The 13270-nt window shown below is 52.1% G+C and overlaps 1 protein-coding gene across 1 annotated transcript; it reads left to right on the top strand.

Moving 5' to 3' along the window:
* Gapdhs (glyceraldehyde-3-phosphate dehydrogenase, spermatogenic) lies at window positions 1-13024 on the top strand. Its single transcript, XM_050119009.1, has 12 exons — window positions 1-916; window positions 1227-1235; window positions 3903-4050; window positions 5847-5943; window positions 6110-6216; window positions 9788-9878; window positions 9963-10081; window positions 10461-10542; window positions 10833-10984; window positions 11115-11277; window positions 12589-12686; window positions 12952-13024. The coding sequence occupies exons 1-12, from the start codon at window positions 850-852 to the stop codon at window positions 13022-13024; spliced, it is 1206 nt and encodes a 401-aa protein (XP_049974966.1). The 5' UTR covers window positions 1-849.
* The last annotated feature ends 246 nt before the right edge of the window (window positions 13025-13270 follow it).

The raw sequence follows: 13270 nt of genomic DNA, 5'->3' as shown, positions 1-13270 counted from the left end.
ACTCATATCCTATCTATCCACCTATCATCTATCCATCTATCTATCATCTATCATCTATCTATCTATCTATCTATCATCTATCTATCTATCATCTACCTACCAACCCACCTGAGTACCGATCTCTATTTTTAAGCCCACACCCATTTGTTCTGCCAATAGATTCGTGGGTGTGAACTCATTCTGCAGTGTTTGGCTTAGGATCCTAAGGAAAACTGACTTTACTGTTCCCTGTCCATAGCTCCTGAGCCAGCTGGAGCTCATGAGCCCCTCCCCCATCCATGAGAATGTTGACTGCCTTGCTCTTGGCAGGCAACTGTGCCTGCTGTGAGTTCAGAAGCACAGCTGTCCCGTCATGTCGGGGAGATACTGCTTCGCTGCTGTCCTCCCAGATTTCTGGATCTTACAGTATTTCCTTCCTATTCTCCGCCTGGGTGAGAAGAGCCACGCTTAAGCCCCTGGGAACCCACGCAGCCAAGGGGAGACTTGGGAGGGGCTTTCTAGGTCCTTCCTGACTCCTGGAGAGCTAGGGAAACACCTCAGAGATTCAGGACACCATGGAACAGGTGGACCAGGGGAGGGAGGAAGGGGGACAGCAGCCACAAGTACACGAGTGAACCCAGAAGATTCCACTCTGGATGCCAGGGGAGGCCTGGAAATACTCAGTGTGAGATTCCCAAAAGGCCTCTGGTGGGCCAAGATCCCCAGCCTGCACACTACTTCCTCTGTGATGTCACTGAACAGTGTGACATCATCAGAGGCTCTGGAAACAGTAACCAACCCCTGGGGAGCCTCACACCTCAGTACCATCTCAGAGGGGCCCAAGGAAGCCAGGCCATGAGATCTTAGGCCATGTCGAAACGTGACGTCGTCCTCACCAATGTCACTGTTGTCCAGCTACTGAGGCAGCCATGCCCGGGTGAGGAGAGCCTTTAGGGGTGACCCTGGGAAGAGGAGGAAAGTGTGGTGTGGGAGTCAGTACACCTTCACACAGGGTGCTCAGAGTCCCAACACCCTTCTTCCACCAGAATGCTGACTGCTAGGTGCCCTGGAGGAGCAGGCCAGGGGTGGGCCCTTCAGGCATCTTCCAGGCCTCTCTCCTCCAGGAGTCCTTCCCTTCCCTTCCCCACTCCCTCTCATTCCTTCCTCACTCCAGAGCTTCTGCTTGGGATGCAGATGGAGGCTGGGAACCCTGTCCCCAGAACTGCCTGAGCTCTGGGTTCTAACAGTGCAAAGGGGAGAAGCAGAGGCCAAGATGAGGCAGGGAGGCCGGGTGGAGAGGAATGGGTGACCAGTTGTAGCATTTGTGAAAGGGGCTAGGTGGGTGTGCTTTCCCCATTTCACTGATGTCCCTGGTGGCTGGCCACGAAGGGGCTGATGGGCTTGGTCATCAGTGGGCTGCAGAGAGCAAGGGTGCTTGCTGCCCTCCAGGTCTTTCCTGACTCCTGGAAGCACGTGTTCACACCTCACAGACACCAGGTGGGGTCTGGGTGTTCACTGCCCCCCCCATTCTATGGAGGCCAGCAGAGGTCAACAGAGAGCAAGCCACTTCCCAGCCTCCCAGCCAAGGCATGGCACATTCTCCCAGGACCTCAGGACTCTGTGCAGTCTCGCTGCCAGATGCTGGGCAACCCCAGCCAGAGGGTGTGTGCACATGTGTGCTGTTCAGGTACTCAAGCCAGAGGAAGCCAGGGCTTCTGGGAGGGCAACCCCCAGTTCACTCCTGTGTCCTCACTTCCCACAAGTGGGCAGGTGTGTAGGGGACCCTGGCTTCAGGACACAGCAGCAGACAGGTGGACAGCAGGGATTGGCTTGTTCTGTGGCCCCCAGCTTCACTCCCCCTCTGGAGAGTGGGGGGGGGGGGGTGTGGGGGGGGGGGGGGGGGGGGGGGGGGAGCAGCGCTGTGCTCTGAATGGCTTCTGGGTGAGCACACAGTCCCACCCAGAACTCTAAAGGAATAAATCTCTCTACTCTCTCTTGTTTTAGGTTTTACATTTTATCTGGGAGAGGGAGGCATGTGTGAGCCACAGCACAAGTGTGGGGCAGAGGACAACGCGGGAGAGCGCTTCTCTCCCTCCACTTGTGGGGCAGGGGTCCAAGCAGGCCACCAGGCTTGGCAGCAAGCACCTTTTCCCTCTGACCCATCTCACTGGCCCAAACCTCCCCCTCTGTGTGCACGGTGTGCACAGACCTAGAAACTCCAGGATGCAAATATCCTCAAGGTCACCAGGGAGCACAAGGTCACGGCCACCAGGCAGTGTGGAGAGATTCTTGGTCCAGTTGGAAACTCCCGAAGTCCACTGCCAGGCCTTGGGTGTGAGGAGCAGGGAGAGGAAGAGAGACAAGCTGGCCACTGGCCCCTAGCCCCAACCCCTCCTGATGCCTTATTCCCTTGCCTGTAGCAACTCCCACCACCTGGCTCCTAGTTTTGTTCTCTCAGGATGGGTGGGGCAGTGAGAAAAGTCTACTTTTCCAATGCTAACAAAGTGCAGCTAAGAACAGAATTCCCTCCAGGTGTGTTGGAGCAAGTCTGCAATCCTGGCCCCTGGGACCAGGTGTCCAGTGTCGTCCTTGGGCACATAGTCTAAAGACAGCGCGCCGGTTAAGAAGAGAAGACCCTATCTTTAGGAAGAAAGGCTGAGGGAGGAGAAAGAGAGAGTGGAGAGGAGAGAAAAGAAAGAGAGAGAGGAGAAAGAATATTCTTGGAGCTCAGTATTGCTCAACTAAGTCTGATTTTTTTTCTAGAAAGAGGCCTTCCAGAGTGAGTCTTATCTTTAGAATAGGTTGGGGCTCACAGAACTAGATTTGTTATCAGATCAAGCAATGGTCTCAGAAATATTAATATGTAAGAGGGGTGTGTACCAAAGCGGGAGAGCAGTTGTCTAATAGGCAGGGGTCCTGGATTTATCCGAAATAAATCCACTGGAAAGGCGGGGGGAGCCCATAGAGTGGAACACAGCTGTAGCCCCAGCACTGTGGAGGCTGAGGCGGAAGGACCAAGAGTTTGAGTCTAGTCTGGGTTACATAATTAGACCCTGTCTCGGGAAGGAGAAAGGGAAAGGAAGGGACAGGGAGGAATATATATTATAATATGTGTGCAATATTTCATCCTCGTTTCGCAGAATAAGAAACTGAATTCCAGAAAATAGGCCCTCGTGGAACTGCTAAAAACACACACTCTCAGAATGAAGTTTAGGAATGAATCCCTGGCACAAACCTTTTGTTTTGTTTTTGTTTTTGGAGGCAGGATTTCTGTGTAGTCCTGGCTGTCCTGGAACTCAGTCTGTAGACCAGCCTGGCCTTGAACTCACAGAGATTCACCGCCTCTGCCTCTAGAGTGCTGGGATTACAGATGTGCACCACCATACCCGGCTACCTGGCACACATCTTAAACTCAGTTCTCCTGCTTGTTCTGGGGCTAGGTGAATTTGGCAAAGAAACACTAGGCCAGGGAGTTGGCCACTAGGGGCTCTAAGCCAAACTGGGTCTTTGTGGTAAGATAGGTCTTTGTCCTCTTTGAAAGAAAGAGAGAGGAATTGACATTTATTTGTGTGTGCGTGCGTGTGCGCGCATGCATGAGCGCGCAGGCAGCACCAATACTTCCACGTAAGGCATTCTCACACCTTTGTACGTGTGCAGAGGTAGAGATCAGAGGACAATTTGTAGAAGTCCGTTCTCTTTTTCTACCACAAAGGTTCCAGAATTCGCACTCAGGTCACAAGCCTTAGGGGCATCACCTTTACCCATTGAGCCATCTCATCCATCCCCATGTCTTGTATGGAGTGACCCAACTCACCATCTCTCTTCTGGATTCTCTCTGCTCCCCACAGTGATCAGACCTCCTTGTCCTCCTCCTCCTTGTCCTCCTCCTCCTCCTTGTCCTCCTCCTCCTCCTTGTCCTCCTCCTCCACCTCCACCTGAGCCCAAAGTTGAGGAGCCACCGCCACCACCACCATCGCCTCCACCCCGGGTAGAGCCAGTCAAAGAGGTTCCACCTCCCCCTCCACCACCACCCAAAAAGCCATCAAAAGAGCTGACAGTGGGCATCAATGGGTAAGTCGACCTCAGGTCTGAGTCGATGCTGGAGCTGGGCAGCCCCAGAGGCTGATGCTGTGGCTACCTCGGGTCACTGTGGTCTGGGGGCATCATCTGCTCACTGGGCCAGCAAGGGCAAGCCAGATGTCAGAGAACTCCCTTCGAGGAGATAGCACTCAGAACAGACCCGAGGGAGTTCACTAAGACCAGGTAGGGCAGCACTGGCTGGACGCCCGAGGTTTCTAGGAATAAATACAGGAGTGAGGCTGAGTGACAAAAGGCAGCTGGTCGTCTAGCCACTGGGGAAAATCTTCAAGGGAGTGGGGCAAGCGAGTGCTTGGGCATGGAAGGGGCTGCTTTGTATTTCAAGGACAGTCAGGAAATCTGCATAACTGTAAGAACAAATGGGGGCGGGGGGGGGGGAGCAGAGGATCCTCGAAGACCATGGTGAGGAATACAGATCTCATTGAACACAAAGGGGGGGGGGGGGGGGTGAAGCTTCCCAGCCAGTTACAGGAGTGAGAAGAGGGAATATTAGCAAGGCATGGTGGTGGGCCCACAATGCTAGCAACTAGGGAGGCCGAAGTAGGAGTCCTAAATTCCAGGCCAATCTGAGCTAAATATTGTGAGTTCCAGGTTCATCTGGGCTACACACTGAGATCCTGTCTCAAAAATACAGAACAGAAACAATGCAAAAAGGAACTGGAGGCTGGGAGTAGCAGCACATGCCTTTGATCCTGCAGAGGCAAAGGCAGGCAGATCTCTGTGAGCTCTGGGCCAACCAGGGCAACGCGGTGAGACCCAGTCTCAAACAAACAGAAGAATAAAGGCCGTGCAGGGCTGAGGGTAAAGGTATATAAACTGCTGGTTGAGTGCTTGCCTAGCATACACAAAGCCCTGCATACACAACCACAAATAATACAAATAAAAATGAAAATAGAAAAGGGGATAGAGAGAGGAAGAGGAGGGGGGAGGAGGGGAAGGGAAGAGGGGGAGGAGAGCGGAGGGAGTGGGAGAAGGAAAAGCAGGGAAGAAGAGGAATCAGCGGGTTGGGCGGGGCTAGGAAACAGAAGTGCAGGTTAAGCCAAGCAATCTCACCTGGGCTAGAGATGACCCACAGTGGCCCACACAGAAGCGGTCGATTCCCACACCCACACCAAGGACCTAGACTCCTCGAGTGAGCTTCATGCTGTCTCGGTTTTCAGTGGCTGTCATTTGACACCCGATACTGGGCCATTTAAAAGAGATCTCTTACAGTCTGGAGACTGGGGGGACCCCCCCTCGGCATCGGGTGATGTAACTGGTGAGAGCCTCCCTGCTGGTGGGGACTCCTGTAGAGTCCTAAGGCAGTGCACTAATGGCATCGCCAATAGAGTCCCAGCCAGTTTTCGGGTCTCTACTCTCATAAAGCCACCAATGCCACCCCAGGGGCCTCACCTCCTATCTTCATTTAAACTTAATTTTCTAAGTCCCATCTGCTAATACCACAAGAGGATTAGAAATGATCTGTGTTCATATGCGTGTGCATGTGTGCATGTGCATGCATGTACACATGCATAGGTCAGAGGACAACTTGCAGGAGTCAGGTCTCCTCTTCCACTGTGTGGGTTCCGGGGATAGAAATGAGGTTGTCAGGCTTGGCAGCAAGCGCCTTTCCCCTTGAGTCATCTCACCAGCCCCAGGTTTTCATCCTCCTAATACCCCCCCCCCATGGTCTAAAGTTCATCATGAACATTGGTGGGACTCTGACACCATGGCATCCCTGTCACTGTCCCCACACCCATTCCCTTTTTTGCATGTTCCTGCTTGGACAGATTTGGACGTATTGGTCGCCTGGTTCTGCGAGTCTGCATGGAGAAGGGTGTTAAGGTGGTGGCAGTGAACGATCCATTCATTGACCCAGAATACATGGTAAGCAGCAGATGGGGAGAGGGACCGGCAAGAGTGGCGCTTGTGTTGAGGAGGCTCCAAGTTCTGTATGGAAAGCCTTGCAGAACCTTCCCCAAGGTGGGTGGAGACCTGTCTGGGGTTGCTTGCTCCGACACCTAAGATGAGGACCCTACTCTGTCGACTGCAGGTATACATGTTCAAATATGACTCGACGCATGGGAGATACAAAGGAAGTGTGGAGCATAAGAACGGACGGCTAATTGTGGATGACCTTGAGATCCACGTGTACCAGTGGTAAGGAGGGAGCTTCTGTGGCACCACGAGGCTGGGAGGCTGTCATCTCTCTGTGCATGCATTAGAGAGGGGGTCTCAGGAAAGTCTCTGGCTCCCTAGAACAGTTTAGAACAACAGCTAAGAACAGTCCATGGTTCTTTAGTGTTTTGTATCTCACATCTTCGTGTGCTCTCTTGGCTATATGGGTGCCCTGTGCCTCATGTCCTGTTCCCCCTGAGCCATCAGCCACCTCTCTTGAAGGCAATTGAGCCAGTTCTGACTCAGCATTCCCTGAAGTCTTTTGATTCTCCACCAAGCCAGGGTACTCCTCTACCTAATCCCCCATGCTCCTCAGCACCCCAAAATAAGGCTTCAGCTACCAGTGTACTCCATGTACCATGCATTGCTTCCTGCAGTGTCTCTGTGCTTCATCTGCCACACTGGTCATCACCTCCGGCCTGCACCCCTTACACCCAAGCAAGGCTGACTTCATAGTGCCCACCTCACACGGCTTCTACTGATGAAGTCCCACTGTTTGCAAATAGATTCAGAATCTATATATCAGGCAGTAACACTTATAACCCTGGCACTTGGTAGGCTGAGACAGAAGGATTACCACAAGTGCTAGACCAGCCTGGAGCTATGTAATAAAATTCTGTCTCAGGGAAAAACAATGACATCTTAGGTTACTTGCAAAGCCTAAGAAACACAGCCCTCTGTAGCCCTAGACAAGGTCTTCTGGCTCCTCAGGAAGGAAACTCTCAGTTTCCCTTTTAACTTGCTGAAGTTGAGGTGTAACGGGAGCTTGGAGGGGGCTGAGGGAAGGTAGGTACTGGGGTGTCAGGGAGAATAGAAGCTGCTTGCCCTGCAGCTTGAAATCATGACCGCAAGAGCAGTTTCAGCGTGGCAGCTTATCAGCTGCTCCACGTCCTTCTGCGTCTGTCTGGTCATTGGTGAGGCACTCTCCGTCCCTCATCCTCTCCACACAGCACCCCACTCCCACACTGCTGCAGAATGACCTGTGACACCACACTTTCAGTTTTTTGTTTGAATAAGTTTATAAATGGCAAGCCAAAGTAAAATAGGTAAGAGCAAGGAATGGATGGATAGATATATAGCAAGATGTCAAATCAGGTACTCAAAATGTCTGATGGAAATCAGCTGGGGATACCCCAATAAGAGTCAGTTCCCAGGCAGCGCTGGCGACCCTTTTATTAAAAGAACAAACAGCAGCAGAGCGTGATGAGACATCATACAGTCAAGGGCTCACGACATCCGGCAGAGACTGACTGGGGAAGCTGAGCTTTCTCTCACAGCTGAGCTTGTGGGCTTTCCCAGGGTACCACAGATTGAACAATAGGAGACTCCACCCTGGGGACTGTGTTCTTACCCCTGGGCTATTTCACTGTTCTTTCCACACAGGTGGGAGGGCCAGTCCATCCCTGGACAAGGTCTTGAATAACACTCGACATAAACATGCTTGGGTCTCGAGTCAGCTTCTCAGTGAGCCCAGACAGCATATGACAACTTGCTAATATGAAATACAATACGGTTGCCTTCCCCCACCGGGGCAGCCGAGTGCATGAGTCTTCAGGACCGTCCTGCAGGCATGAGGGGCTGTGCCAATGCAAGTGCTGCTTCAGGAATTGCTCAAGTACTCACAACTTGAAAGCCAGAAAATGGGTGCATCAGTTCAAAGATCCCTGGGCCAGAGGGTGAAGGGTGTGGGCTGATGGAGCAGAGGGAGAAAAGAGCCATGTGGCCGGGAGAAGGGGGGAAGTTCATGCATTCATCCTTTCCCACACTGTAGCTGACTGGGGACAGAACCTAGGGCTGGGCAGCCTGTGCTCCCAGCCTACAGCCTGTGCTCCCAGCCTGCCATCACCACTGTCCTGACAGTGGCTTTTTTGAGAAGTGGTCGCAGTGACAGTGGTGGCTAACAGTGCTTCCTACAGTAAAAAGCTGAGACTGGAGGTTCATGAGAGTTTAGTGCACGTGTGCAGAATGACTAAAAAGAGCAAGACTAGGTATGTGGCTCAGTAGAATACTCCCCTCTATGTATTCCCCTGGCACCATTCCTCAGTACCCCAAAATTAAACGAATATGTATTGATTGGTACTGGGGAGACAACTTAGCAGTTAAGATCACGAACTGCCCTTTCAGGGGACCCTAGTTTCAATTCCCAGCACTCCCATAAGTGGCTCACAGCCTCCTGTAATTACAGTGCCAGGGGGCCCAACAAAACTCACTCTCTGTCTCTCTCTCTCTGTCTCTCTCTGTCTCTCTCTCTCTCTCTCTCTCTCTCTCTCTCTCTCTCACACACACACACACACACACACACACACACACACACAGGACTTAAAATAAGTTATTTTAAAATGTTTATATATAGCCAAGGCAGTGGCAGGACATGTCTTTAATCCCAGCACTTGGGAAGCAGAGGCAGGTGGATATCTGTGAGTTCAAGGCCAACCTGGTCTACAGAGCGTGTTCCAGGACAGCCAAGGCTACACAGAGAAACCCTGTCTCCAAAAAAAAAATAAATAATAAAAATGTTTAAATATCCATTGACTTATTAAATTGCTACAGCAGAAGCAGACCCAGCCTTGTGGTATGGAATGATCCAGAAGTAGAGCCAGGAGCAATCATTAGAACAAATCTCCCTGTCACATGATAAATTCCATGAGGGCCAAGCCCACAGATGGAGTCACTGAGCTTGCTTGCTGGACACAAGGATAGTTGTTTGTTGACCAGTTTCAGATGAAAACACTAGTGGGAACATCGGGGAGACACTGGGCATGACGGAGCCCGTGTAACCCCTGCACTTGCAGGCTGAGTCAGGAGGAGCACTGACCTTGCTGAGCAGACTGGGATGTGCAGCAGACACTACCGCCACCCACCAAACACAAACCAAGTGAAAATGTAGACTGATGGGGAGGAACAGACTGCCTTTGGGGGGCGGGGCTTTCTACTGTCAATGATCGGTCACTGCTGGCTATAGGGTCTTCAACTGTAGTCTTCCGGCGAATTGTTGTCTGACGTGGGAGTCTGCCCTTGGGGAGTGATGGCAACAGGCTAACAGGTGAAGCGGTCGGAGGTGGGGCCCAGAAAGGAGAACTGCCAGTTTCACCATCTTGGGAGTTCATGCTCTGAACATGGGATGACAAAAGGCTCTGGTCCCCTTTGGCATTATCAGGATGGCTCCTGAGGGAGTAAAATCCCGAGATGAAGATGTGAAAGTCTGGATCTAGACACTGCAGGTTTAGCAGACAAGGAAGAGTTGACAGGCAGTGGTAGCGCATGCCTTTAGTCCTAGCGCTTGGGAGGCAGAAGCAATCCCTGAGTTCGAGGCCAGCCTAGTCTACAGAGCTAGTTCCAGGACAGCTAGGGCTACATAGAGAAACCCTATCTTGAAACACCTCCCCCCAAAAAAGGGGTGAGTGGTTGGTTTGGGCCTACAAGATGGCACCAATTTGGAACGAGTAGGTATATATAGTTAAGAAACAGGGGTTAGCAGGTCAAGGCACCAAGGCCTCTGGCTTGCCTGACACCCAAGCAAGGAAGCTGACACAGCCTTCTTACCACTCCACAGCAAAGATCCCAAAGACATTCCTTGGAGTTCTGTAGGGAATCCCTATGTGGTGGAGTCTACAGGCGTATACCTGTCCACAGAGGCGGCTTCGGTAAGTGAAAGAGAGTGCCCATGCCTGTCCGGGAAGAGGGGGCAGTGGTGCTTGAAGACTCTAACCCCTGTACTCCATCACTAGGCACACATCTCAGCCGGAGCCCAGCGCGTAGTAGTCACTGCGCCCTCCCCCGATGCGCCCATGTTGGTCATGGGTGTGAATGAGAAGGAGTATAATCCTTGCTCTATGAACGTCGTCAGGTACCTGGGATGACAGCCATCCTTGAGCATGTGGGTGGTACCAGCAGACATGCCAGGCTGTAGCACAGGAAGTGCTCACCTCCCCCCACCCTCTCCCTACCCCAGTCCCACTAGATCTCTGGGGTCTTTTACATCAACTTACCCCCACTTATCCATCCCTAAGTCTCGAGTCCTCATGTTAATCTGACCCTGAGGAATGTTCGACGTGCTTGGGTAGCATTCCCCAGTGGTACTTCCAATGGCTCCTTCATCTTTCCCATGGCATCCCCAGTGAGCCCTCCCTCCCCCACCCTCGCATCTCACAAACCAGACCCGGTTAAGTAAGAGTAAGAGTGGAAGGGAGGTTCTGCCACTCATCCGCACACCATGGCTGTTTCAGCAATGCATCCTGTACCACCAACTGCCTGGCCCCCCTCGCAAAGGTTATTCATGAACGCTTTGGGATCGTGGAAGGACTGATGGTGAGTTGGGGCAGGAAGGACGGTAGGGAAGCCAACACCTTCTTCCCAGGCCTTGCTTAAGGCATGGAGTTAGCATGGAGAGTGGCTTGGGGAAGAAGCCCACCCACAGAGGTGCCTTTTGAAATACTCTTCTTAACAAGGACAGGCCCTGGCCTCCAGACACCCTTCCCACGGTCTGGGGTGGTGGCCCTGTTAGCTTCCATACCTAAGCCACCTCCCAAGTCCTAGATGAGAAAGGAATGAGAGGTTTGGAGCCAGAAAGCTTCATCTTGATCCTCTTGTTCTCCAAGACCACAGTGCATTCCTACACAGCCACTCAGAAGACAGTGGACGGGCCGTCAAAGAAGGACTGGCGAGGTGGACGCGGTGCTCACCAGAACATCATTCCATCCTCCACCGGGGCTGCCAGTGCCGTAGGCAAAGTCATCCCAGAGCTCAAAGGGTATGAGGATACATTGCTGCAACTAGGGTGGGGACAGATCCTAGGAGGCCTCACTGGCCCCACGGCAAGGGGAAAATGCAAGCGGAAGTCCCTGGGCTCTGACTCCCACCCTTTCCGTGAAATTCTCCAGGAAGTTAACGGGAATGGCATTCCGGGTGCCAACCCCAGATGTATCTGTTGTGGACCTGACCTGCCGCCTGGCCCAGCCTACCTCCTACTCGGCTATCAAGGAAGCTGTGAAAGAGGCAGCCAAGGGGCCCTTGGCTGGCATCCTTGCTTACACAGAGGACCAGGTAGGGACTGGGGAAATGGGGAGCCCCACTCACCAAGGAGCTATTCTGCATGGGTCAAGATAAGAACCGCAGGCCAGATGGGCATGGTTATGCACACGTGAGAAGGCGTGTGCCCCTGAGCCTAGCAGATGACACTAAGAAGTCTGCTCCCAGGAAAGGTGTCTGACCCCTGAACAAAAAAATTTTTAAAAGAACTGGTGTCTTTTGTTTGCTAAGCATGTATTAAGCACCTTTGTATGCCAGGCCCTGGGTAGATAGTAAAAGCTCCATGAGGAGTTAGGTCTTAAGTTACTGTTTTCTTGAACAGTATGGTCTATGGGTTATGTGAGTGACTTCTGGTCACCGTGGTAGGAAAAGCAACAGGCTTCTTAAGTGTCATCCGCTAGGCTCAGGGGCACATGCCTTTAACCCTATAGCACTCAGGAGGTAGCGGCATCAGATCTGTGTGAGTTTGAGACCAGCCTGGTCTACATAGAAAGTTCCAGGGCTACAAAAAGACCCAGTATCAAAAAAAAAAAAAAAAAAAAAAAAAAGGAAACTGTCAAGTGCTTCTACCTTGGCAAAGTTCTCTTGCACTGGCTCCTGCAGGTCCACTCTCATACAAGTAGCAAGATATCACTTGAATGGGCCCGATCAAATCAGTCCAATGCCAAAAGTCCTCCTGTGTCCTTAAGGGTTACAACCCTCTGGGTCTGTGTCAATAGCTCCTTCCACTTCAGACGCTACTCATCAGGCCCAGGGCTCATGCCACCCATTGTTCCCTGGAACAGTGTTTGGGCCTTGTGGTCTGTGTCTAAGGTATATATACATATGCCTTGTGTATATGTGTGTGGATGCATGGAGAAACATGTGCAGGTCCACAAGTAGTATGATATGTGTGGAGGCATGAGGCTGACATGTCTTCCTCCATTGCACTCCACTTATTTACTGAGGCAAGCTGTGACGGTAGCTTGTCCATTTCAGCTAGTCTAGCTAGCCATCTGGCCCCAGGGATCTCCAGTCTGGATCTGGAATGCTGGGATTACAGGTGTTCACCACCTGCCCAGCCTTTGGGGATCCAAACTCAGATGCTCACGCTTATGTGACAAGCACTTTTACCGACTGAGTCATCCCTACCCCAATCCCAATCTAAGTCCTTTCTGACAGTCCCTAAGACAAAAGTCCCACCTGCCTTGGTCACATCCTGTCACCAATACAAAAGACCTCGATCCACTATGCCAGATGAATGAAAGACAATGCGGTGTGCGAGTCAATGTATGGAATCCTGGAGGTCCTTACTCTGCTACATTTATCTTTAAAATTGTCACCTAGGTGGTTTCCACGGACTTTACCGGCGATCCCCATTCGTCTATCTTCGATGCTAAGGCTGGCATTGCCCTCAATGACAACTTTGTTAAACTCATTTCCTGGTAAAGGGGACAGGAAGAGGTTGGCAAGAGGGCACGGGCACACACACACACACACACACACACACACACACACACACACACTGATGCCTTCTTTCTCACCTCCCCAGGTACGACAACGAAGTGGGAGAGGTTGGCAAGAGGGCACGGGCACACACACACACACACACACTGATACACACACACACTAATACACACACACTGATACACACACACACACACACACACACACACACACACACTGATGCCTTCTTTCTCACCTCCCCAGGTACGACAACGAATATGGCTACAGTAACCGGGTGGTCGACCTCCTCCGCTACATGTTTAGCCGAGAGAAGTAACCCGGAAGGCTCCTCCTTGCTTCCCCGCGCACCTTACGTTCCTGCCTCGGGTCCCCTTAGAAGGAGGTCGCGCGGCTCTCGCGCCGCCACCAGGTCAACAATGAAATAAAAACCAGAGTGCGCACAACTTCGCCTTCTTGTCTCTGCGCCGATCACCGTGCACTCGGGGCCGGGTTCAATGTTCAGATGGACGAGAAAGAGGTGGCGCTTGGTTCCGAGTCGGGTGCCACTTGGGAGGGCACACGC

This window comes from Alexandromys fortis, unplaced genomic scaffold (assembly GCF_014885135.2).
Source record: "Alexandromys fortis isolate MF-2015 unplaced genomic scaffold, M_Fortis_MF-2015_v1.1 scaffold_140, whole genome shotgun sequence".
NCBI lineage: Eukaryota > Metazoa > Chordata > Mammalia > Rodentia > Cricetidae > Alexandromys > Alexandromys fortis.
The sequence above is the reverse complement of the archived record's forward strand: the minus strand, read 5'-3'. Positions and strand labels throughout refer to the sequence as shown.

What these genes read in the sequence shown, in the direction of transcription:
- Gapdhs (XM_050119009.1), top strand. Translation starts at nt 850, where the DNA reads ATGTCGAAACGTGACGTCGTCCTCACCAATGTCACTGTTGTCCAGCTA. An exon ending in GAGATCCACGTGTACCAGTG is followed by an intron (nt 6,217 to 9,787) that starts GTAAGGAGGGAG and finishes ACCACTCCACAG; the next exon opens with CAAAGATCCCAAAGACATTC. An exon ending in GTCATCCCAGAGCTCAAAGG is followed by an intron (nt 10,985 to 11,114) that starts GTATGAGGATAC and finishes GAAATTCTCCAG; the next exon opens with GAAGTTAACGGGAATGGCAT.